Raw genomic sequence first — 24,612 nt, 5'->3', positions numbered from 1 at the left:
ACTGTCCCAGGCACGGGACATGCCGTGGTGAATAAAGCAGACAAGAAACTTCCACCTGGGTGGCTCAGTGGGTTAAAGCCTCTGCCTTTGGCTCAGGTCATGATCTCAGGGTCCTGGGATCAAGCCCCACTTCCGGCTCTCTGCTCAGCGGGGAGCCTGCTTCCCCTCTCTCTCTGCCTGCCTCTCTGCCTCCTTGTGATCTCTGTCTGTCAAATAAATAATTAAAATCTTAAAAAAAAAACAACCTTCCATTCTGTTTAGGGAAGACAGACATTAAATAGTAAGCAAATATAAGCAAGGTAATACCTTATGGAGATATGAAGGTTGATATAAGAACAAATTTCAGAAGTGGGAGCTCTTTTAGGCAGGGCAGTCAGGAAAGACCTCTCTGAGGCAGTGACATCTAAGCTGACGTGAGAAATGAGAAAGAGCCTGGCAGTGAACAGGAAAGGACATAGCTAGTGCAAAGGACCTGTGGTAGGAATAAGCTAGGTGTGTTTGAAAGACAGCGAGAAGGGCAGTGTGGCTGAAGTGCAGTGGATGAGATGAGAACGGAAGGTGAGGATGCAGAGCTGGGCAGAGGCCAGATGGCTTAGGGCCCTATAGACTGAAAGGAGGAATATAGTTTATATTCCAAATGCAAAGGGAAGCCATTGAGGGTATTAAACCAGAGGGTGGGAGTGTGCGAAGGAATCTGATCCTTGTTTTAAGAAGATCTTTGGTGTGTGAAGAAAGCCTTTAGGGGCAAAGTAGGGAGGCTATCAGGAGGCTTGCTGCCATGGTCCAGATAAGTTGATGGTGCCTGGGCCAGAGGTAGAGCCATGAGGGTGGGGAAGAGTGGTCAGATGCTGGACAGTGTTGGAGGTGGAGCCAGCCTCACTAGTGGGGAAGAAGGGAGAAAGAGGAATGGGCTTGAACAACTGAAACTGGAAAGTCTATGGGTATGGGGAGTTGAGGTAGGGTTAGTGATTGGGAACTGGATTTTTGCTATCCTCATCTGGCACCCAGCTAGAGGTGCAGAGGGGCAGTCTAGAATTCAGAGAAGCTCTCCGGAGATCATGGGCATATGGTTGGCATTTAAAACCACGGGACTGGATGAGATCATCATGGCAGAGGGTGTAGGTTGAAAGGAGAAGAGGCAAGGGGCTGTTGACTCCAAAATGAGACAAATGACACCTCCGCCCACGCGGCTCTCGCGAGGTATCACGTGAATGCACGCACCCAGCCCGTGTTCTTAACCCGGGTTCAGAATCCCTACAGTGCTGAGGCTGGGCGGGGGAGGGGCGGGGAATGGGGCCTTCTGTGGGCGGGGCCTTACCGGGGCGGGGCCATCTGGGGGCGGGGCCGAGAGCCGGGAGGCCGCTCCGGGCCGGAGGGACCGCCGGGCGGTGACGTCACCGCATGACTGGGTTTTTATGAATGAAAGGAATCCTGTGAGTGAGTAATTCCGGGAAGCTCGCCTTACAACTCCGCGCCGCCCCCCGCGCCGCCCGCCCCACAACAAAACTCGGCGCGGCGCTCTCGGGAGCCCGGCTCGGAGCGACCCGCGGTCGGGACCGGAGACGAGACGGACCAGGGCGCGGGCCGGGACAGCAAGCTCGGACGGCAGCAGCAGCCGCGCGTGCCCGGGGCGCCAGGCGAAGCGGGCCGAGAGGCGGGTGAGGGACGCGGGTCGGAGACGGGGACCGGCGCGCGAAAGCGGAGGCGGCAGGGTCTCCGCGCCCGGGAACGTGCCTGGGGCGGGGCGCCGGGGCCCGCTCCGTCGGCGCCCCTGTGTATCCCTCGCCGGGACGGCTGGCGGGGGCGTGGGGGGACCGGGTGGCTGGGGGGGCGGGGGGCGGGGACCAGAGGTCCGGGCGGGGGCCGAGACGGGGCCCAGGCAGGCTTGGCGGGGTGCGGAGACGGGCCCCTTCTGGGGGCGCGCGCGGGGAGGCGGCGGAGCCGGGCAGGAAGGGACAGCACTGGCGGGCGAGCGTCAGCGTCCGCCCAGGCGGGGCCGGGGGCGGTGTGTGCACTTACGTGACTCGGTGAGAACAGTCCTTGGATCGCTGCCCGCGGGCCGTGCGTGCGCGGTTTGTTTACGTCCGAAGGCAGGCGTGTGTGTGTTCCCGGGCCAGTGTCCCTCGTATCTTGCCTGGTGCGTGCGTGAGAGAGAGAGGGAGAGGAGGAGAGTGAGTGAGTGAGTGTGTGTGAGTGTGTGTGAGTGTGTGTGTGTGTGTGTGTGTGTGTGTGTGTGTGGTGTTTGTGTCGACCCGCGCGCTCCCAGGGCAGTGAAGACCCTGGGCCTGTGGCCAGCCGTGTGTACCTCGGAGAGAGTGTGCCCACAGGAATAAACGCAGAATGAGGATTCGATCTAGGGAAGTGGCCCGTTCCATGGTCACACGGGGGTCCGGGAATTCTACCTGGGGCTGTCCCCTTCCGACCAGCCTGCAGCCAGGCCCTTGCTGTCCCTGGAGTTTCCCGGGGACAGGGCCATGTGACTGCGGTGTTTGTCCCCCGCCCAGAGCCACGGGCCTGCAGCCACAGGGTGGGGCAAAGTATCAAAGGCCCCACCCGGCTGGGCTTTGGAGGCGGGGTGTGATGAGAGAGCCACCCCTGGCCTCAGCACCCACCAGTGGGTCTGGCAACAAAGTGGGCTGGTGCCTCTGTCCTTGTCCCCAGGTTGTCCAGCTGCCTGGGGAAGGCAGACTCTCTTTCATCCCCAGGGTTGCGCATTCCCTGCCTCTCGGGAGGAAGAAGGGCCAGAAAACCCACCACAAAGGTGGGAGGTGGGAAGGGATCCCTGGCCCCCTCTCTTTTGTGGCTCCTCTGGCTGGTCCTGGTTCTGGAGGTTGTACCTGCTGGGTTGGGGAGGGTGAGACCGGGAGGGTGGGGTGGAGCTGGTTTCTGCCCTCCTGGTGGTTTCAGTTCCCAGGTGGGATTAGTCAGACAAACTTACTGATGGTTGGACCTGAGGAGCTAGTTGAAGGCCTGGGCCAGTCCTGGGACCCAGAGTCCTCACCCTGGGCTAGCCCAGGTCATGGTCACAGGCAGTGGCACAGGTGGTCTTGGTCCATGAAGCATTAATATGTGGGGGTGGGGGGTGGGGCCCTGACCTAGCCTTCTCTCCCCATCAGCCCTGTGGGATGAGGTGGGGGTTAGGGATGCCTTCCTCCTATTCTGCGCTCCTCCCATCTACAAAGCTTAGAATGTTGAGGGTGGGGGGTTTGGTAATTGAACTTGCTGGGGTGAGAAACCAGATGTTCTTTTAACCTTGAATCTTTGAGCCCTGGTGAGCTCTGCTTCCACGGCTGGGAATTTGAGTGACTCTAACTGCAGCAGGAACTAGGCTATGTGGGGTGGCAGGATGGGTGTAGAGTGGGGAGGGAGGGACCTGTGGGAGAGAAAGCAGAGTCCACAGCCCCAGTCTGGAGCCAGGGATGTCCAGGAGTATAGGGTTTGAGTAAGGGAGGTGGTGGCCAAGAGAACAGGAACCAGGCAGGCCCATCCTTCAGAGCTGGGCAGGAAACATCCCCCAGTAGGGCGGGGATTCAGGGGACAAGGGGAAGTGGCTGGTTGGATCACAGATGGAGAGTTTTGACTCCCACTGAATCACCTCTGGGCCTTCCCTAGGGCCTGAGACTGAACATGGGCTCCTGTGCCTCCCTCCCTCCTGACACTTTTAGCCTGAGTTGGGGTGGACCCTGTCATGGGCCAGATGCTAGAAATGAGATGGTGAACACATGAGATCTAGAGCCTGTCCTCCGGGACCTTACGGTCGAGGAAGAGGAGACAAAGTTGAAAGCGCTACCAAACTCAATGCAACACCTACAGCTGAGAGGGGTAGTATGAGGCAGAAGGCTCTGTGATTTGCAAGTATATAACAGGACTCTGACTTAGCCCTGGCAATCAAGGGAGGCTTCCCTGAGGAGGTGACCAGTGAGCTGGGTTGTCAGATGGAGGGATGTTCACCTGTGAAGCCCTTAAGGGCTGGGGTTGTGATTCATCTTTGGGCCTTTGGGACCCAGCAACAAGTCTGGCACAAAATAGGTGCTTCTTGGAGGTTTGCTGATGAAATGAATGAAGGAGCCTAGATCCATGTCCTGGAAGAACAACATAGCACTTGGAGTAAAAGGCCTGGTAACCCCAGGGAAGCAGGAAGCCTGAGGGGCCCACGGGATTCTTGAAGCGGTCTCTCAAAAGTGAGCAGGTCGTTCAGGACCCAGGTGCCATTCTCCCTCACATGTACACACACACACTCACAGGCACACACAGACACACTCCCTGTGGGAAATGTACAAGGATGGTAGTTTACTGTCCTTTCTTTCATTCATTGTGAGTGTGAGGATCCTGGGAGAGAGTGGAGAGGGAATCCGATAGAGACACGGGGGCCGTGCTGTGCGGGCTGGAAGGGAGGCCGGCGTGGCAAGGTTTTGAAATGGGCTGAGCCTGGGCTGGTTTGTAGGTTTGTGTCAGCTGTCTGCAGTGCTCCCTCTGATGTCCCTGAGAGGAAGTCAGATGACAGGGCCAGCACTGGAGGCAAGCGAGACCAGAGGCCAGTGAGGAGGCGGCTGTGGTCATAGCTCCGCTGAAAGGGGAAGTGGTCCCCAGCTGTGCAGGTGGAGCGGAGGGACGGTCAAGGCTGACAGTCCCAGAGTTTGTGTTCTCATGCCTCCGCCTCCAGGAAGCCTTCCCTGATTGCCTTCCCCTTCCTCCAGGGCCTCCACTCTGTTGGTGGTCTTGGAGTTCCATTCTGGACCAGAGTCTGCAAATCAAAACTCCGAAGTAATCAGTGCTGGAAAGTCCTCTAGGCTCGGTGAAGTTTGGGCATGGTGGGAAACTGAGGCCCAGAGAGGGGAGTGGCGGATCTGAAGCCACGCGCAGTGAATGTGAGTGGATGGCAGAGTCCCAGAGCTAGAATGCAAGGCCCCTGCTTCCCTGCGGTGCTGGGTTCTCTCAGCTTTGCTCCCCTTCCAGCAGGGAGGAGGCTGCGCCAGTGCTGGCTGCCAAGGCCCAGGAAAACACATTTTTTCCCTCTGTCCTCACAGAGGAAGCAGAATGGCTCAGCAGCCAGCGAGGAGCCCATGCCAGTGGGTGGGCCGTCTACAGGATGTCTCTGGAGTGGACCAGGGGCCAGGGAGGGGAGCGCAGGAGAGCTGGTGGCTGCTGGCTGGGCCAGGCCGCTGTCAGTCCCTGGGAACCACTTCATTCTCTGTGCCTCCGAAGGAGTGTTGGGAACCTGCAGACCTTGGAGGCTGGCTCTGCTGGCCTCCAAGGGAAAAAAATAGCGGTGTCAGGGGGAGCGATCAGGTGGCTGGCAGTGAAGAAAGGGCCCTGAGCTGGGGGTCAGGACCATTTAATACCTGCTGCGTGACTTCAGTCAAGAGATGCCCCTTCCTCTTGGGCTAAGTGGGGAGGCAGGACCAGGTGCCCTCCAGGGACTTATCCTGGGTAACCCCAGCCAGTCAGGAGAGGCTGAGTCCAAGTAAGGTCCTGGTGCCTGCTACTGGCCTGACCCTCCTCCTGGAAGGACTCAGCCATTCTGATAACCCCCAGCTGCTCACGGGGCTCTGCAGTTTGTACCGCTTGGCAGGTATTGTTCTGATCCTACAGTTGTAGGATCTGATTCCAAATCAGATTTGATTCTGATTCCTACAGTTGTAGGAAAAGTGGAGGCCCAGAGACACGGGCCTTGCCCCAGGTCTCACAACCCAGAGAAGACAGGTACAGGACTCAAACCCAGGCTTGCCTCGATCCATTGCTCCTTCCTTGCTTCCCATACACCAGCCTGGGGCTAAGCATCATGAAGGTAGAACCCCTTCTGTTCCCTTCCCATCTTCTTGGAGTCTGGGTACCATCCTTGCCATGCGGAAGCAAGGAAGCAGATGGAAAGGAGGAAGAGCTGGAGACAGGGCGGGAGGCTTTTCTCCTGGACAGTGTTCAGTTAGGCTTGGGCTTGGCACTCGGTTCAGACATGGACAAGCTGGGTCATGGTGTCAGAGACCACCCACCCACATCTCACTAGTGCCTGCGCCCTGCCAGGCCCTGTGCTGGGGGCCTCGGTACCCAGAAGTGCTGGTTGCTGCGGCAGAGCTCCCTGTCTGGTGGGGAGACGAGGAAACAGACCATTACAAGATAAGAGAGAAGTGCTAGGGTGGGTAGTGCCTAAACAGTCGTGTGGGTCCAGGAGGGCTTCCTGGAGGAGGCGTTATCTGTGCAGAAGGCTGAAGAAAGAGCAGGAATCTGACAGATAAGGTCAGGGGAGAAGCGTCACAGGGTGTGGAGTTGCCCAGAGGCCATAGACTGTGGGAGAGAGGAAGTGAAAGAAATTCTGGGTGCGGAGGTGGGCCGTGATGGCAGGCAAGCCTGGGATGCCACACAGGTGGGCCTGGACTCTGTCCCAGGGATAAGGAGCCCCTGAAGGTTTTCCTCTGGGTGGTGACATGGTCAGAGGCACATGCTGGAAAGATCCTCATGTTGCTGTGTGGAGGACTGAGCAGAGGCCAGCAGGAGAGCATTCTAGGCCCTTCTAGGTGTGGGGGGAGAGGAAGGCAGCCATTTAAGAGGGCTGCAGCAAAGGGCAGGATTGGTGGGTGTGGCGAATGAGGGTCTCCAGGTGGCATTTGTGAAAGGCCAGGGTCCTGACTTGGGGCTCTCTGGGCCTCGGTGACACCATAGGAAGCCTGGGTGGCCCTGAAGACCTTCCCAGGCTGAGGGCTGTGGCGGCGGCCTCTGTGAGGGGGTCTCTCAGATGCCACCTTCCCCCTCCTGGTTCCCTCTGGGGTGTCACAGCCTCCGGCCATATGGGCCCAGAGTAGCTGGGCGACTCCAGAGAAGCCTTGGGCTTTCTGCACCTCGGCCCGAGTCACACTGAGAATCCTCCATTCCTCGAGCCTCTGCAGTGTGTCAGGCTCTGGGCACTGGAGATGCAGCAGGGGACAAGCAGACGCTCGGCTGCAGGAGAGCTGGCCCTCTAATGGGGGGGCAGACACTGAACAGATATGTACAGTAGATGAGTAAGAATGCATACCATTCTTGTGGAAAGTACCACAAAGAACATGAGATAAGGAAGGGAGGTGGGGAGAGAGAGAAAGAGACTGTGTGTGTGTGCGTGCGTGCGCGTGCGCGTGCGTGCCCGGGGCTGGGAATTCCAAATTGAGTGACAACAGGAGATTTGGGAAGAGACCCAAAGGTGAGGAAGCAAGCTCGGTAGCCATCTAGGAGCAGAGAAACCCAGGCCCAGAGAACAGCCAGTGCAAAGGCCCTGGGGAGGAGCATGCCTGGTGTGTGTGTGAGGAACCACAAGGAGGAGGGTGTGGCTGGAGCGGAGTGAGGAAAGGGGAACCACGCAGCCAGCTGGTGAAGTCAGAGGTCTGCGCTGGGGCGGCATCCTGCAGGGGCTTGTGGGCCACTGTGATGACTTGAGCTTGTACTCCAAGTGAGATGGGAACCGTGGGAGAGTCCTGAGAGAGAAGTAACATGAGTGACCTAACTCTGGGTCACCCCTGGGGAGACCGAGGCACAGAGCGGTTACCTGATGGGCCAGGATCAGAGCTAGTGGGGGAACCACCATGGAAAGGCTCCACGGGTGTCTGGCACCGAGGTCCATGCACTTTGGGTTTCAACAGCGTGTCCCAGAGACATGGGGAACCTGCGGGACTATGTCAGAGACCGAGCTGAAGCTGTGAGGTGGACCCCCACAGAAAGCTTGAGGAGCCAGGGCTTGGACCCCATTTGCCTCTGCTGTTCTCTAGCATCCCGTCTAGCAATCCCCTCATTAGCATGCTAATGAGATCGCTAGGATGCCGCATCTCAGGCCACAGGGCATCTTTCCGCCTTGTCCCCTCTACTCCTCACCACCACCCCTCCCCGTCGGGATTATCGGATGAGGACACAGGCTCACAATGAATGGGGGAGAAGATCAGATCTGCTGGGGACAGAGAGGACTGCTGCTTTCAAGGGGGTTTTGGGAGACAGTCCCCTTCCTGGCCCCGAGCAGTGGCCACTGGCCTCCAGAAGGTCCCCTCCATGTCTCCCCAAAGCCGATGTCTGGCCCAGAGTAGATGCTCAAAAAATACTTGTTGAAGGGACATGGAGCTTTCAGGCCTGTGGGGGAGACACTGAGGGCCACTGGGCCCCTCATCAGTTTAGGGGATGGCTGCCCTGACGGCCCAGCATTAGTGCTGGGTACCACGCAGGAAAAGCTTTCCTAAGACAGATTTGGGTGAGGAGTGTGTGGGCTGGGGTGGAGGGGAAGGGACTGGTAATGTTTTATTTTGAGGGGTGCAGGTTGGACTCTGGAAAGTCACTTTCATATATACATATCATATATATCATAGATATATGTGATTGACTCTGGATATTGACTATATATATGAGAGTCAATGACTTTCCACAAACACACATGTATATATATATATAGTATTTTATATATTTTTTATAAATTATAAATTATGTTATATTTATTATATATTTTATATATAATTTAAAGTAACTTTACTCCCAGCATGGGGCTCACTCGTGACCCTGAGATCGAGAATTGCCAGCCAGGTGCTCCAAATATGGTTTGTGTACTTTGCTGTATATAGGCATCTCTGGACCCCATATGGGGCGAATGGCTGGAGGGGGGTGTCCATTCATTTGATGCATATTTATTGAGCACATGCTATGTACCAGGCACTGATTTAGGCACATTGATACCATGGCAAGACCACAGTCTTCCTGAGTGTGCATTTTGGTGGAGGAGAGGTGAGACAGAGACACATAACCAAGTAACCAAACAAAATTATTGCAGAAGAGGTGACCACGAGGGTTATCAAATGGGGTGATGTGACGATATAGGAGGTATTTAGCCAGGATGGTTAGACCAGTTTGAAGAGGTAACATTTGGCAAAGCTCTCAATGAAGAGTCACTGGGGAGATGAAAAGGAAGACAGTCGTAAAGAGAGTAGCAGGTGCAAAGGCCCTGAGGCTGGAATGAACCATTCAACAGCGCCAGGGTGGCTGGACCACTGGAGCAGAGAAGGGTGGTATGACAGGAATTCCAGAGCAGCAGAGGCCTTGAATGCCAAGGTAATGAGTTTGGGTTTAATTCAAAGTAGAAAAGAAAGTGACCTTGGTCTCTTCTCTCTCCTAGGTCCCAGCCCAGAGGGCACCTTTTGCAAACATGTCTGTGGATCCCTTATCCAGCAAAGCCCTGAAGGTGAGGAGGCAGCCCCTGTTGTCCCTGTCCTCCCCCTCTCCCTCCTTGCCTAGGCTGACTGTCCCATTCCAACTTCCCCTTCAGTTCCTGGAATCCTCAAGGGTGGCTCAGCAGGGTTCAGGTGTTCATGGGGCCCTAGGCAGGGCCCTGGCCTGGAAACCAAGAGGCCTGGGCTCTGGTGTAGGTTGGGTGCCCCCTGGCACCCCTCCACCCCCCCCAACCCCAACCCCACCCCCACCCCCACCCCCACCCCGCAGGTCACTTCCATGTCTGGGCTGGCTTCCCTATCAGCACAGTGCTTACTGGGCTAGAGAGAACTTAAAAGGTGCTTTCTGGGCCAGGTTTCTCTGGCTGAGTCCAGGCTAATGCACTGGGTTAGAATTTGGGCCAAGCCCTGGCGTGGTGGTCCCTTATGTGTTCAGATCTTGGTTTGGCCCAGCTTCCCCTTTCTGGATTCCTTCGCCCGCCTGCCCCAACGCTTTGGGGCCTCGGAGCAAGCACGTCCAGCCTCCTCTTTGGAGCCTATGGTGGTGAAGGGGGAGTATTGGGGGGGGGGGGGGGAGCCGTCTCCAGCACCTGCTGCGCTCCAGACCAGTGCCAGGGTCTACAGGCAGGGCGCGACCCTGGGCCTCAGTTTCCCCATGCGCCCAACATTCTGCCCCTAGATCAAGCGTGAGCTGAGCGAGAACACGCCGCATCTGTCTGACGAGGCGCTGATGGGGCTGTCGGTGCGCGAGCTGAACCGGCACCTGCGCGGGCTCTCCGCCGAGGAGGTGACGCGGCTCAAGCAGCGACGTCGCACGCTGAAGAACCGCGGCTACGCGGCCAGCTGCCGCGTGAAGCGCGTGTGCCAGAAGGAGGAGCTGCAGAAGCAGAAGTCGGAGCTGGAGCGCGAGGTGGACAAGCTGGCGCGCGAGAACGCAGCCATGCGCCTGGAGCTCGACGCGCTGCGCGGCAAGTGCGAGGCGCTGCAGGGCTTCGCGCGCTCTGTGGCGGCTCGCGGGCCCGCGGCGCGCGTGGCGCCCGCTAGCGTCATCACCATCGTTAAATCCGCCCCTGCCGCGGGGCCCGGTCCGGGTCCGGGCCCCGCCCCCGCCCCCGGCCCCTCCCCCGCAGCCTGCTCCTAGTGTCCTCCCCGCCGGCCACGCCGCACTTCCAAGCCACGCCCCTCCGACCCCCGCCCCCCTACCTTCCCAAAGTGCCTAAGCGTGGTCTCATCCCCATGTGCCAATTCTCTGCAGCCACCAGCCCCGTGGTGAGCACATGATCCCTCCCGAGCCTGCTGTCTTCCTGTTGCGGCCCCTATAACTGGGTCCTAATAGGTGGCCTTGGGGTGGGACAACTGTGGTGAGAATGGTGGGGTGGTATTGAAGTCTGGGGTCTCTTTTGGCTTAACAGTCCAGCTGTCTTAGACTGGGATGGTGGGATACAGAACGGATTAGAGAGAAGGGCTGTCCGGAGAAGAGGGCCACCCCTCATTTTGTAAAGTGTCTGCTCAGATCGTGCCCTAGCCCCTCCAGACCCACCCAGGATTCCGGACTAGGTTTGGCTCCCTTATGTGTCTCCTGGGGCTGGGAAGCTAATGTTCCCTGCCTCTGCTCCGGGCCCAGGGTTGCCTGGCCTTCCAAAGCTGGGAGAATCATCAGACATCACTTAGTGCGGGCCAGTTAATAGGGAAACAGGCCTCCAGTGGACAGGCCAGTACTCAAGGCCATCTGTGTTTCATGGCTGAGCTGGAGAAGCCAAGCTGCCCTGAGGTTCCACCCAGGGTTGTCAGGGGCATTGTGGACACGGACTGGAAAGGATGATGGAAGGGCCTCCCTGGCCTGGGAGCTGCCTCTGTGAGTTAGGGGAAGAGAAGTAGAGGGCGGGAGAAGGTGATAAGGATGGAAGAGATGGAAGAAGCTGGCCAGACAAAGAGAAAGGGGACCAAGGAGGCGACCATCGACTGTGGCAGTTGGGAAGATAAGACAGATCCTGAGGTCTTGCAGTCCTGAGAAGGACCACTGTGGCTTGGGGGGTGGCCACTGCCATTGATTGCCATTCTCCTGGGGAGCCCAGCCCAACCCTCCCGCCCTGTATACCGCTGTTTATTTATTGCACGAATCTAAGTTATTCTCCCCAGCCGGAAACCTAGCACCCACTCCGTGGGAGAAGTGGTGTGTGGCTCTGTGCTGGACTTTATATTTTATATCTGCAAATAAATCACATTTTATCTTATATTTAGGGAAAGCCGGACGACAACCACACAAAAAATGTTAAAAAAAAAAAAAATTTACCCGGCCCCCAGAATTTATTTATTTTCTGACTTACAGTAAGCGAGTTATCCGCCTTCTGTATTTTGTAGACTTTCTGAATAAAAGTCAAATTCTCTTTTTCCACAGTGACCAAGTGTAAGTCCCTGGGCTATGGTTTTTGGAGGGGTCGGGAGTGGGATGGGTTCTGAATGAGGGGCTAAAGCTGGAGTTCTGCCTATAAGCCCAGGATGGCCCCCTTGCTGGAGGGGAGGGCTAGCTCCGTGTTGGAAATGAAGAAACTGTGCCATTGGCTTTCACTAGCTCTTGCTGGGGGGCGGGGGGTACTGTTGCTAAAACTACTGTTCTTCCTTCTGGTTCCTGGAGCCTCCCAGGGGAAGACAAAGCCAGGGGCACAAAGAAATGTAGGGTTAAATCCCTGGCATCCCTTCACTGAATAAACAGTCCCGCCCAGAGGAAAATTCCCGGATTTAAGAGTAATCCTTCCAGCACTTTCCCACCGAGGCCTGACTTTCTACAGCCAAGCAGAAAATATTTTCCCCACGTTCCGGAAGGCACAAGGGAGGCCGAGACAGAAGTGGCTTCTTCAGGCCCAGCCTGCAGGCCTAAAAGGCAAGCCTGTATCTCCTTTTTCGCTTCAAACTCACTATAATTTCCTCCCCGTCTGCCAGCCCTTCGGGGACACCCTGAAGAGGAGTGGAGGGTACAGCGGTGGGGGGGGGGGGGCAGGGAAATCAGGGTGTGAATCCGGGTGTGCCTGTTTCTAGCCGTGAGACTTCTGATTTCTTTAGCTTCTTAAAGCCTCCCTGTACAGAGAAGGTACTCGAAGGGCATAGGTGTGACAAGCACCGGGCAACCCGAGGGGCTGCAAGCTTTAACACGCAGTGGAGACAGTCACAACAGCGCGCCGGCGCGCGCGCACACGCACACACACACACACACACACACACACACACACACACACACACAGGCTGAGGGAAAAGGCCACTTCTGTGGCAGCTGTGGGCTTTGAAAGTTGGGGAAGGGTCAAACCACATGGGTTGGCAGAGTCTACTGGCCTTTTCCCCCTCTCACGTTGAGGCCCCGCCATCCTGATCGCTGATCCGGGGTTGCTGAGCTCAGGCCTGCAAAAGGGCAGCCGGAAGCCTCGGGCGGGACAAGTGGAGTTTCGAGGCTGGCTGGGAAGTTCCCCCCTGCCCACGCAGCATTCCTGAGCACTCCTGTCAGTCCGCCAACCCCTCCTCCCCGAAAGTGGGTGGCTGTGGCCGGGCACCTGGCCTCCTTAACCCTTGGGGCGGGGACGTAGGGTCGCACAGTGGAGGGTGGGCTCGGGGAGGCATAAAGATAGGCTGCAAGGAACAAGAAGGCCTGGAACCCCCTTCAAGCCCCTGGGAGACCCCTGTAGGAATGGGGCTTCTGGTGTTTGAGGTGCAGGGGGCCCTCTGGCTGGCGGACAGAAGGGGGAACAGGGCATCAACCCACTGGGGTGGGGAGGGAGGGCCCCTTGTGGCCACGGCTGCCCCTGGCTCCCACCAGCTGGAGGAGAGGAAGAGGATTTGTCTAGTGCCAGCCTGGAGCCCAGTGGCAGTCTCTGGCCCCGTGAACCCACCCCCCCACTCCCCTGTCACCTACACATCGTGCCCTGGAAGGAAGCTGGTTTCCTGGGAGACCACCCCCCCCCACAACCACCAAACCCACCCCCAAACACATACATGGGAGGCAGGGAAGAGGAAGGGCAAAAAAACCTCACCCACAGGCAGCAGAGATTTCAATACAATCTATATTATCTCATATATATATTTCTTACTTTATTTGCTCACTTCTGTCACGCATTTAAAATGTCACAGAGACCAAAATAGAGCGGCTTTCTGGTGGAACTCATGGCAGTCATACACGAGATACAAAACTAGGGGACTCTGTCCTCTCATACATCATACAGTTCAGTTTTCAAGTATTTTTTATGTACAAAGAGCTACTCTATCGGGGGAAGGGATTTAAAAAAAAAAAAGGTTACGCATCCTAGGAAGGAAGGGTGGAGTGGGCGGGCACCCGTTCCCAGCCCCTCGACTCCTCGGGGGGCCACTAGCTCCCTGCCCCAGAGCCCCTCCTCTGTGTCCCCCACCAAACCACGCTAGCCAGCCAGTGCCGGGGCAGCCAAGACAAGGGGGCAGGGAGCCGGCAGCACACTTTGGCCTGGAAGGAGAATCACACAAATCCATGAAAGCAAAGTGGGGAGTGGGGACCGCGGATCTCCCCCAGACAGCCTGCTCCCGCCTGCCACCTTCCTGGGCAGCTTGGTACCAGCTGGCCAGGCCCACCAGATCGGCCCCAAGAGCCAGCCTCCAGCCACCCCCCCCCCCCGAACAGGCCTCCGTGACCCCCGGGGGGGGCAGCTTGGACACAAGGGCCAAAGGCAGCCTGGGAAGATGACAGGGGTGTAATCCCCCACTGGACCCTTGGCACACTTCATTCCAGGAAAGAACAGAAAGGAAGAGAAGTTCTGGTGCGACAGGGCGGGGCCCTCCTCGCCCTACGACCTTCCCCAGGCTGTCCCGGCCCAAACCCAAGTGCCCTCTGGGTTCTGAACGACAGAACACACACTGTGACTGTCAGGAGGCTCCTCCTAAGACAGTGGCCAGTCTAAGCCCAGCCTGCCTGGGGGCTCTGGCCACGGAGACTCCGGGAATTTAGGTGTGGAGGTGAGCGAGGGGAGGGGACTCGCCATCCTGGCCATCCCCTAAGGCCTGTCCGGGGTGCTTGGCCCAGCGCAGCAGGGTCCCCTGAGTGCCAGCAGCTTGAGAGGGAGCCCCCAGGGAGTGTCTGCGGCCAGACAGACCGAGGGCCTGGGACGGGGGAGCTTTCGTATGTGACTAAGGCACAGAAGAGATGGGCCCAGGGGCCAGCCGAGGCAGGACTCCAGGCCATGTGTGGATACGGCGCCAGGGAGAGGAGTCTGGGGTCACTCCTCCCACTTCTCAGCTCCCGGCTACACGCCCCCTCCTTTCACCTCCCTCCCGTAGGGCTGCTCCTCCAAAAGCTGGTCTGAAACGCGGAGACTCAGACCCTTCCCCTGAAACGGGAAGGAGCAGCCCTAGGGCAAGACCAGGACCCTGCAGAGGTTCTCACTGCTCAGCCTGGGAAAGAGGTGCTGGGAGCCTCCAATCCCTTCAGCAGCCAGGAAGCAGCAAGGGCTCTGCCCAAAGTGCTCTCAAGAAGAAAGACCCCGAGGGACAGGGCAGTGCGGGCCGCTGGCTGCCCTCAGCAGGTCAGGAGGAAGGGGCATGAGGCAGGCAAGGAGGGCAGCCACGGAGAGGACAACCAGGGGCCCAGAGACCACCCCTACGAGAGGGCCTCGTCAACAGAAGAGGGGCCCAGATGCACCCGAGCTCCCTTCCGACATGGGACACGTGGCTCTTGGTGTCCCTCTGGTCCTTGCAGCATGCCAGGCAAGCCTGGGTCAGGAGGGGGCGCGGGGAGCATCTGGGTTCCCTCCCGCCCCTCTGGCCGAGGCTGAGGCTAATCTAGCGTGTACAGGGGACACAAGGGAGGGAGCAGGCAGGAAAGAGCCCAGGTCAGAGTATTGCACGGTGCTGGGGGCAGGGCTGTCAGTCTCAGGGGGAAAAGAGGGACCCACGTGGGGGCTGAGAGGGCCACGGCCGCGGGTCCACCACGGCCACAGCTGGTCCCACCAGGCCGCTGCCACAGGACAAGCCATAGAGGCACAGGAGTTGCCCCCAGCGTCCTCTGTCCCTCGCCGGCAGCAGGGCTGGCCACGCGTGAACAGTCCAGAAGGCCCCCGTGGTGAGCCCGGGCTGTCCCCTGGGCCGCCAGCTTCCAGCTATTCCTCTGGGAGTGACAGGTGAGTGTTTCCGGTCCAATAAATTAATGGGCAATGCCAAAGCCGTGCCAGCCTCCCTCCCGGCCTGCTTGTAGTACCAGAAGGGGGCACACCCTGCCCTGGGCTGCGGGGCCAGTTCTCCCCACCAGCAGCGGCACCTAGAACTCGTCATCGGAGCTAAGCAGCAGAGTCTTCTCGTTGTCGCGGGCGCCACTGAGGCTGTGGGAGCGCGAGAGGCTGTGGGCGCCACCGCGCCACGCAGGCCCAGGCTCCAGGGTGGACTGCTGCGTGTACTGCTGGTAGGCGGGAGAGAAGTTGTGGATGGCGTCCTGCACGATGTCGTGTGGGTTCATGGTCTCCTTGAGGCTGCTGGAGATGCTCTTCATGGGGGCACAACGGCCTGCAGGGTAGGAACCCAGAAGCGGGGCGGGGTGAGGGGCAGGGAGGCCCCGGTCCTGGGACCGAGCGCCACCCCAAGGCCGTGTCACCCGACAGAGAACAGGGTCCCGGGCATCAGGAGGCACAGGCAAAGAAATGGCTCTCTGGCTGGGGCGCAGAGGGCAGGTGAGCAGCCGTGGGGGGCTGCTAAGTGTGGCTGGTGGGAAGGGACCCAGGGTGGAGAATGGCATGCCCCAGGGAGGCTGCAGTGTCGGGGAGGGGTCCACCCAGAGAGCTAGCCCTGCCCCCTACCCCCTTTGCTCTGGCGGGACAGGCAGCCAACAACCCCCCCCCGCCTCCTGCACCCACAGTGGGGTGCCCTGCAAATCCTCACCGGCTCCCCTCTGAGAGAGCAGAAGCCCTCATGTGCTTCCTCCTAACCCCTCTAAGGAACTCTCCCCCCACGGGTTCAGTAGGGAGAAGTGGCCCCAGACCCGAAACTGAGGTGGGGGACAAGCCCAGGTCTTCCAATTCCAATCTGGTGGCCTTTTCCACCTTTGTGTTCTCCGCCATGGATTTCCCATGAACACACACTGTGCCCCCGAGAACCCAGCGGGCATATTCCAGAACACTGAGAGACCAGGACGGGAGCAGGCAAACTCTACAGGGTCGGGTGGGGGGGGCAGCCCTTGGCAGGCAGGGCCTCTGAGCTCTGCTGCCTGGAGGTGCCTGTGGGGGAGAGACAGGAACACGGAGAAGGGACTAGGGAGAGAGGCATGCCGGTGATGGTGACCACGACTGACGTGCAGGACAGACGTGTAGACCGGGAGCAGAACCTACCGTAAGGGCCGTATGTTGGCACTGCCCGCGGCCAAACCCGGGGCAAAAGCAGGGCGGAGGTGGGAAGGGGAGGGGGAGAGAAGCCAGAGAAATAGAGAAGACAAGAGACAGCTGAGTGACACCATCTGCCCACCGCCAAGGCCTGCGCACCGCACCAGACGCACTTCCCACCCGACCTGGCACCCAGCAGCCCCAGCGGCCCCCTCAGAACCCGGCACCCAGTGCGTGATGGGGGTGGGGGATGGCATGTCCACTCAGGGATGACCCCTCCCACAGGGCTCATGCTCTCATCCAGGGGGACGGGAGAGTCGCCTGCAGACACACAGGACATTGATCGCAGTCCCATTTCTACACCGAAGTTGTGAGCCAGCACCCTTACTTCTCTTCAGGCTTGGCCGGAATGGCTAAGCCAGTGCCCCGTGCTTTACGAACCCGCGACACTTCACGGACAAGAAAACCAAGGCTGGGGGGTGAGGGGGCGTGGCAGCCTGTACAGACTCCCCCGGGCCTTTCCCCAGGAGGGCTGGGCTGGATCTCTGCCAGAGCTGGGTTTCTGGCCACGCTGTTCTTTCCTGGGCTGGTGGTCCGGGAGCAGTGGGTGGGAAGATACAGCCTAGGGGTCCGCGGGGCCTCTGCAGAGCCCCCACACGTGACATTTTAAACCCCGAGGGTCCAGAAAGGGTTCTCTGCTGTGGCCCCAGGCTCCAGGCACAAGGGTGACTTTCCTAAGGATGCAGGCTCTGTTGGGACCAGGTCCACGGTACATCGCGCTCAGCACTGGGTGGGTGTCTGCAGATGTGAGGACCTAGTGGGAAGCGCGTGGGACGCAGCTGGCAGCAGCAAGGCGGCCGGTACCGGGCAGGTGTGCGATCTCAGACGGAAGAAGGGGAACCAACAGCCCCCCGCCAAGCGTGTCGGGAGAACACAGCTGGGCGCCCAAGAGCTGAGCAGCGCGGAGCACCGGCCCGTCCACTAGTGGCCAGCAGGTCTCCTTCCAGCCAGGGAGAGGGCCGAGGGGTCCCGCTGCAGCACCCCACTCCCGGGGGCCTGTGGCGGGCTTCGGCGCGAGGCCTGGGAAGTGGGACTCTCTGGCCACATGGAAGGCAGCCAGCAGCAGCCCAACTCCTGGGTGGGTGTGTCAGAGCAGGATCCTCCAAAGCCCACCCACCTCCCCACCGGAGAAGTCCTTTCAGGCATTGCCGGTCTCCTCTTCTGCCCGCCGTGACCATCCGCTCTCTGCCCAGGAGCAGCCCAGAGGCCGTCCCCGCCACTGGCGGGAGCTGGGAAGGTCCCTGCCGCCATTCAAGCCCAGACCACTTAATGCCGAATCTTGGAGGTGGGGGGGGTGCAGAGGAGGGACCGGCAACGCCTCTCCGGGGCATCCTAACGTACAACCGGGGTCGCCAACGTCTTCGAACAAGGAGGCAAATGAGCAGGTGTAAAAAGCAGCTGTTAAAAACGGCCTGTCGGACTCTGTGGCAGGAGGGCCCCCGGGCAGGGCCGGGGAGGGCTTCTCCCGCTGTGCGGGGGGGCGGCCATCTCGAGCGGCTCATACCTTGCGCATCCAGCCTCTTGTCGGCGTAGACCTTGTAGGTGAAGGCGTGTCGCAGGGCCAGGGCTGCAAAGAACATCTCCACACAGATGATGAAGTCCTGGTAGCCGGCGGCCACGGTGCCCTCGCCCACGGACACGCGGGCCGAGTGGATCTTGGGGATGGCCCCACACTTCTCCAGGATGGCCAGGAGCATGCCTGGAAGAGGAGGCGCGGGCATACGGCCCTGGAGCGGACCCCTGGCCGGTTGTCCCTTCTTCATGCAGCCTCCGCCCCGCCAATGCCACACCCACCAACACGGACAGCAGTGGGGCCCACGGTCGCCCCGGGGGGCTGAGATGCCGACACCAAGCTGAGGCGTCTGGGAAACCCCACCCCGCCAGCTCCTTGCTGGCCACCAACACCGGGGGTCCCCTGGGTCCCCATCCATGAGGCAGCCCCATGGAAGGGCCCCCATGGCTCCTGTGAAAGGTTCCTGAGAGCCTAGACTTTCCACCCAGGAGGCCCCAGTGGACAGAAGTCTGGGCTCTAGGCTGGGATGGCCCAGCGGCAACACAGGCCTCACAGAGGCTGGGAAGAGGCTCACCTTGCCAGAAGGAGAGAAAAATGACGGACTTGACCATGAAGAACTTGAGGACGGGGCTGTAGGGGCTAAGCAGGTCCCGGGTGGCAAAGTAGAAGAGGAATAGGGCGTAGAGGGCCAGGCTGACAGAGATGTTGTAGATGATGGTCACGTAGAGGTAGCCGCTGGTGACGCTGGGGGGACGGGGAGTGTCTCTGGCTTGGACATTCGGAGGGACAAAAGGCCTCCCTCCCGCCTCTGCCCAGCCAGTATGCCAACCCCCATGGTTCTCAGCAAGGCTCCCCAAGCAGTGCTCCATGAGCCACTGAAGAAAGGGATCTAAGTGGCCAAGAAGCAGGGGGCAGAGGGGAGGTGTGTGAGCGTGTGCCCACGGTGACGGCCAGCCCTGTGCTTCTGCGCCGGTGCCGGGCTCCTGGTGGGAACCCAGACGTGGAAGCCACCAGCACCAGGGGGCTCAGCCCGATGGTCCAGCAACAGGGATGAGAATGACGTAGAGCCTGGCTCTGCTTTTCTCTTGAGCCAAGTCCTGTCACCCTCCGGGCCTCAGATGCTCACCTGCCCTAGCAGGGCTGTCCCGTGGAGTACAGGTGGCACGGGGCCGGGATGCATGATCCCGTCACTAGCCCCCCAGAACGAAAGAAGTCCACACGGGAGAAGCCTTCTCCCGGGGACTCAAGCCAGGCCTCTCAGGGCTCTGACCTTCTAGCTCCCTGCCTTGGGAGTGGTCACGACCCCCGTGCACCAGCCTGTGGGCTGTCCCTGACGGTGACGAGGGCTGAGGGCTGGCTCCTGTGCCAGAGGCGGGGCCGAGCAGGACGATAATCACCTCCAGGCTTGGGCCTTGCAGCTCAGGGGTGCGCGGGGGCACGATGAGGGACGGGCCGCACTTGGCCTCCCCTCAGAGGAAGGTCAGGGGCGTGGGGCCAGTCGGCAGGCATCCCCTTCCCTAAGGCGGGGGGCATCACAGCCTCGGGGCAGGGCCACCCACCCCCGCCTCTCAGGGGGCCGCCCCGCTGCTTACTCAAAGTCGCCATCCCGGTACTTGCCGAAGGCCTGGAGGACCACGGTGCTGACAGCCATGAGTGGCTTCACCACGCAGAACTGCAGGGTGGCCTGTCGTGGGAGAAGGTCAAGAGTCGGGGATGAGCAAAGAAACTGTGTGGCGAGCCCCTCCCCTGGCCAGCAGGGCCTGTGCTGGATGCTGAGGGGTGGGGGGGAGGGGTCTGATGTCCTACCCCAAGGGGACTGCCCTGTGGAGGGAGAGGCAGAAGCTGTGAAGGGACAGCTGCACAATGCGGCCGTGCCAACAGATCGGAGGAGGAAGGACGAAGGATGGCCGCTGGGGGGACAAACAAGCGCAGGACAGGGGAGCCCGCTGGAGGGCTTCTCACAGAAGGGGTCAGCAGGAACGTGCCAGAGACACACCAGGGACAAGCAGAGGGAGGTGCTCCTACCAAGACCGAGAGGCCGCGAGCAGTCACGGGCAAGGGGGTAGATGCTGGTGATGGAGGGCAGCAGGAAGGGGGCCAGGGCCCTACTCAAAGCCTTCTCCTGTCCTCCTCTGTCCTCCCCCTGGGTCTCACTGGGACTGGAAGAGACCTCCAGGAGCACAAGAAAGGGGGCAGCTCAAAGCACAAGGTCTGGGATCCTGAATCTGAATTTGAATCCTGGCCTCACGAGCTACCATCTGGAGAAGGTCAAGTGTGCGGTCACTTAGCCTCTGAGTGGCCACCTCACTAACAAATGGGCGTAACCAGCCCCACATCGCAGGGCTGAAGAACACAGCAGTGTCTGTGTGTTCAATGAAGGCCTCCGCTGGCCCGCTCAGCCACTGGAAGAATTCCTAAACCAGGTTCTCACAGTGCCCTCCAGAGGCTCCAGCAAAGTCAAGGACAAGCCACGGTGCCCAGAGAGCCAGCAAAAACCCCAGGCTCTTGAAATCAAGTCTAAGCCAAAGGCCCCTTCTGTGGCAGGGGAGCAGCTTGAAAAGGCTGAGCCAGTGTGGCTCCAAGTCAGGCAAGGACCCTGGGGCAGAGGAAGTAACCCGTTGACCCCAACGTTTCTGCCCCACTGGGGACCCGAGTGCAGTCTGTGGGGTGTCCCCATGGGCCCTGAGCTGTGTGTGAAAGCACATGTGAAGGATAGAGATGCAATGCTGCCACCAAGAAAGCCCCCCAAATTCCCCGGCCCCATCACCCGCCTTGAGGGAGCAGGACCAATGTCTGGGGCAAAGGGAGGAGGCGCGGGCATTAATAGCCTGCCCACAGGCCACCGCCGTCCTGGTCAGCTGGGTGCACACGGGCCCCCCAACAAAGCACTGTTACAGCTGAGGAAACCGAGGCACAGAGGGGCAGAAGAGGCGGCGTCAGCACGCCCCACAGCCTGTACCCAACCACAGCCCTGGATTGGGTAGGGAACTCGGCAGCGGTTCCCCAGCCAGGAGGGGGTTCAGAACCACCTGCGGAGCTGTAAACCCGGCCCCGGGGCTCCCAGCTCCAGGCCAGACCCTCTTCATCAGACTGGGGGCCGCGGGGGGGGGGCTGGCTGACCACCAGCTCTCCGGGAGAGTGGGATCCTGGGGGCCCCTGGCCCAGGCTTTCTCAGGAGAAAGCAGCAGAGAGGAAGCAGCGCTCTCCCAAGAGAAAGGGATGCAGGGGCCGCTTTAATCCTGTCCTCTTACTACCTCCCCCTGCCGCTTCCAGAACAGCAGCAGGACATGCGAACCCACAGGGCCTGGGGAATCATTTATAACCAGACTAGCAAGCTAGTGATCATGGGATCAAAACTCTGTACACAACATACCCATCAAAGAAGGCGGTGAGTCACAGCTGGGCCCAGGGCGGCTGAAAGACTGGTAAACAAAGGCTCTGGAAGGCCCCACCCACCCTGACCCCCGGGGACACTTTTAACTCTTTGCTTCCAGGCCCAGTAGGGAGATTGTGAATGGAGGAACGCCCAAGGGCAGGCAGAGCTGGGAGCTGGACTGTGGCGTAGACTGGAGTGTAGACCCCCGAGTGTAGACCGGGTCGGTCCAGGTAGGTGCCATGTGGGTGTGCCCACGCTGCGGGCGGTGTCCCTGCACAGAAGGGAGTGGAAAGGCCAGCCCTCTGGTGGCCAGGGTCATCAGCTGCAGTGACTACTCTTGGTGACCCATAGGTCCCAGCAGGGCCAGGCTCTCCCTCCCCCGACAAGAGTGGGCTGGGTGCCAGTCTGTGCTGACTGCTGCCCATCCATCCCCCACCTGGGCCTCATGCCATCCCTCCAGGTAAGTATCGTTCTACCTGCTTTGCAAAAGAAGGAAACCAAGTCACGCTCGGGAAGTTATTACATAACTTTGCCAGGGTCACCCAGTCAAGAGGAAAAGCTGAAAATCAAACTCAGATGGTCGGACACCCAGGCCCATGTGCTTCACCACAACCCCGTGAGGCCTCCGCCCAGCTCCCGGAGACCACAGGGGAGGCAGCCGAGGAAACCAGAAGCTGGTGGAAATGGGGAACAGACCAGAGACTCAGCAGGCCCGTGGAGCTTTCACGCAGAAGCACTCCTGACCTCTAGCTGCAGCCGAGGAGGGGTTTCAAACTGAGACTCTAGAATCCCCGCGCTTCCTCATTGTCACGCACACACACACACACACACCAAGACCTGCCTGGTGGAAGTGAGCAGGAATGGAACCACCTCCCGCCCGGGGCCGCCACAGACCCTCTCAGGACCCTTTTGCTGCCCCTTGAAGCACGCTTGGCTCATGCACGCGTGCCTAATGGCGTGGAGCGTGGGTGCTGGGCCTTGGCGTACTTCACGGGGTATGGGAACTCCGCAGGTGGGCTCCTCTGGCCCTATGTCTGCCTCTGCCGCTGGACGAGCAGGGGCGGCCCCCAAGCTCCAGGACCCTGGCCTGGGGCCCTCAACCGGGCCGGTGCAAGGGACACGCACCTGCTTGCAGAACCGCAGGAATCCGATGGAGTAAGTCTTTCCCCAGAGGCAACACGTGCCGTACATACAGCTGGACCTGGAAGAGAGGAGCGGAGCAGAGGCTGGAGGGCAGACAGCCAGGATTCCCGGAAGGTGGGGCTGGGGGAGGCCACCTTCCCTCACATCCACATGAGCGGGGAGAGCAGACCGGGGCTGGGAACGGGGCACAGAGTTCAGGCAGCCTTCGCCCGGAAGCCAAGCACTCGAGGAGAGTCTGCACTGGGGGTGGGGGGGTTCGGGATGGGGGGCATCAGGGAGCAGGGCTGCACCAGCCTAGGGACAACAAACCAACCTGCCAAGTGCTGAATGGAAGGACTGCAAGAGTGGAAAACAGGCAGACAGGAAGGGACAGGAGGAGAAAAAAGTAAGAGCCGGTGAAGCTGTCCCCATGGTCACCGTGAACGGCGTTGCTCGGGAAGGGAGGAGAGGCACGACAGGGCCAGGTGCCAGGCAGGGTCGGTCTGTGTGTCCGGCCGACACCAGGACAGCTTGAAGACCTTCGGGCCCAGGAAACGGGGTGCTGTGGGGTCTCCAGGGAGACGGTCTACTCACTCGATGGGCTTCCCTCTGATCTCCGACATGATGGAACTTTCTCCCCCGAGGTATTCGTAGCACAGGCTCAGGAAATTATAGATCACCAGGGCTGGGAGAGATGTCCAGAGAAAACCACTCAGACCAGCAGGCTGGGCAAACAGATGGTGGGATTCTAAACAGCCACAAGAGTGGAATCACCAGGGTCACGGGGCCGCGGGGCCGCAGGGACCCGCATAGAGAATATTCCGATGGTCACCAAACCAGGCAAAGCTGAGTCACGCTGTGTGAGGTACGTGCACATACGCTGCTCGCCACCCCATAAAGCGACACACGGTGACAAGCCGAAGTTCCAGACTGCAGGGGGAGACGGGGCTGGGCTTGCTGGGGGCTGGGGAGCACATTCTGGGGCTCAACGGGTACCGGCTTTGTTACTGCGTGCGTGCGTGCGTGTGCGTGTCTTACGGATCAGAATTTCACAACAAAACAATAAAACTTTCTCTGGAGGGATCGCAGGAGAAATTTTCAGCAGGAACGAGACAGGACAACCTTTGTCCATTCAACCACCCAGAGGGGCAGGTTAGTACGCACGCCAGTAGAGGCTCTGGGGTGGCAACGAAGGTCACAAAATCGAGCACCAAACGTGCAGGGCAGCTGGGCCAGCTCCGTCCAGATGCGGCTCCGACGGCACCACAGAGACACAGCTCTGCAGCAGCGACGGGCAGCACCGAGGTACGCTGTCAACACTAGAACCACAGCAAGCTGAGAGGACTTCTGCGGGGTAGCAAGATGAAGGCTGCAGCCTGCAGGGTGCCAGGAGCAGGGGGACGTGCCGGGAGCAAGGATGGGGAGAGTGGAGAGCAGGAGTACCACAGAGGCTGCCAGAAGGCAAGGGCGCTGGAGGAAGGTCAGGCTGAGAGAGTGGGAACTCAAGCATGCAACAAAGGAGTGAGGGTCCAAGTGGGGTCAGGGGACAGGAAGGGCAAGAGAAGCACCCGCGACCCTGCAGACAGAGGGCTCCTTCTCATCTGACCCTGCTGTCCCCCCTGTCGCACAGAGGCTCTCACAGCTCCAGGTACAGCCCTGACCTTGGCATTCGAGATTTTTCCACAGTGACTTGGCCCCCACCCACTCCCCACATGGCCTTCCTGGGGAACTAGATGCCCCTCTTTCGCCGCAGGTCATGACATCCTCCATGCGCTTCCCTTTGCTGATCTCGCGGCCTGGGGTGCCCCTCTCTGTGTTGCTGGCGTCCGTGAAACCCGTGAGACCCCCTGAGAGTCTCTGGCCCCTTTCATGGAGGCTGGCACGTTCTCACCCAGGGAACCGCTGACCTACAGATGCTGGGCCGTGCTTCCTGCCCCGGGGCCTGGCTAGCATGATCGCTGACTACTGTCATGGGACTGCGGCCCCCAGAAGGGGGCCTACCTCCTCCCCAGAGCACGGCCACCTGGCACACCACGCCCATGGGTTACCTTGAGCTGG

The 24,612-nt window shown here is 59.8% G+C and overlaps 2 protein-coding genes across 6 annotated transcripts in view; one reads left to right on the top strand and one right to left on the bottom strand.

The window, feature by feature from the left end:
• The first annotated feature begins 1,439 nt into the window (after positions 1 to 1,439).
• Positions 1,440 to 11,568, top strand: MAFF (MAF bZIP transcription factor F). The gene is made up of 3 exons (XM_046013843.1): positions 1,440 to 1,658; positions 9,116 to 9,181; positions 9,847 to 11,568. Exons 2-3 carry the CDS (start codon positions 9,146 to 9,148, stop codon positions 10,306 to 10,308), a joined length of 498 nt encoding a protein of 165 aa, XP_045869799.1. The 5' UTR covers positions 1,440 to 1,658; positions 9,116 to 9,145; the 3' UTR covers positions 10,309 to 11,568.
• A 1,630-nt stretch (positions 11,569 to 13,198) lies between these two features.
• TMEM184B (transmembrane protein 184B) overlaps positions 13,199 to 24,612 on the bottom strand; it is a 46,740-nt gene continuing 35,326 nt past the window's right edge. For 2 of the 5 annotated variants that reach the window (XM_046010591.1, XM_046010590.1), the window contains exons 4-10: positions 23,149 to 23,302; positions 22,558 to 22,633; positions 19,649 to 19,740; positions 18,631 to 18,800; positions 18,048 to 18,242; positions 16,493 to 16,513; positions 13,199 to 15,674 (exon numbers count right to left, since the gene is read on the bottom strand). In XM_046010591.1, the coding sequence (XP_045866547.1) occupies positions 15,433 to 15,674; positions 16,493 to 16,513; positions 18,048 to 18,242; positions 18,631 to 18,800; positions 19,649 to 19,740; positions 22,558 to 22,633; positions 23,149 to 23,302 (950 nt within the window). In that variant the 3' untranslated portion in view covers positions 13,199 to 15,432. The remainder of the gene's footprint in view (positions 15,675 to 16,492; positions 16,514 to 18,047; positions 18,243 to 18,630; positions 18,801 to 19,648; positions 19,741 to 22,557; positions 22,634 to 23,148; positions 23,303 to 24,612) is intronic. The other 3 variants (XM_046010594.1, XM_046010592.1, XM_046010595.1) reach the window with 3 other exon arrangements.

The sequence above is a fragment of the Meles meles genome, chromosome 7 (assembly GCF_922984935.1).
Source record: "Meles meles chromosome 7, mMelMel3.1 paternal haplotype, whole genome shotgun sequence".
In the NCBI taxonomy this organism is placed as follows: Eukaryota; Metazoa; Chordata; class Mammalia; order Carnivora; family Mustelidae; genus Meles; species Meles meles.
This window is presented reverse-complemented; position numbering and strand designations above follow the sequence as displayed.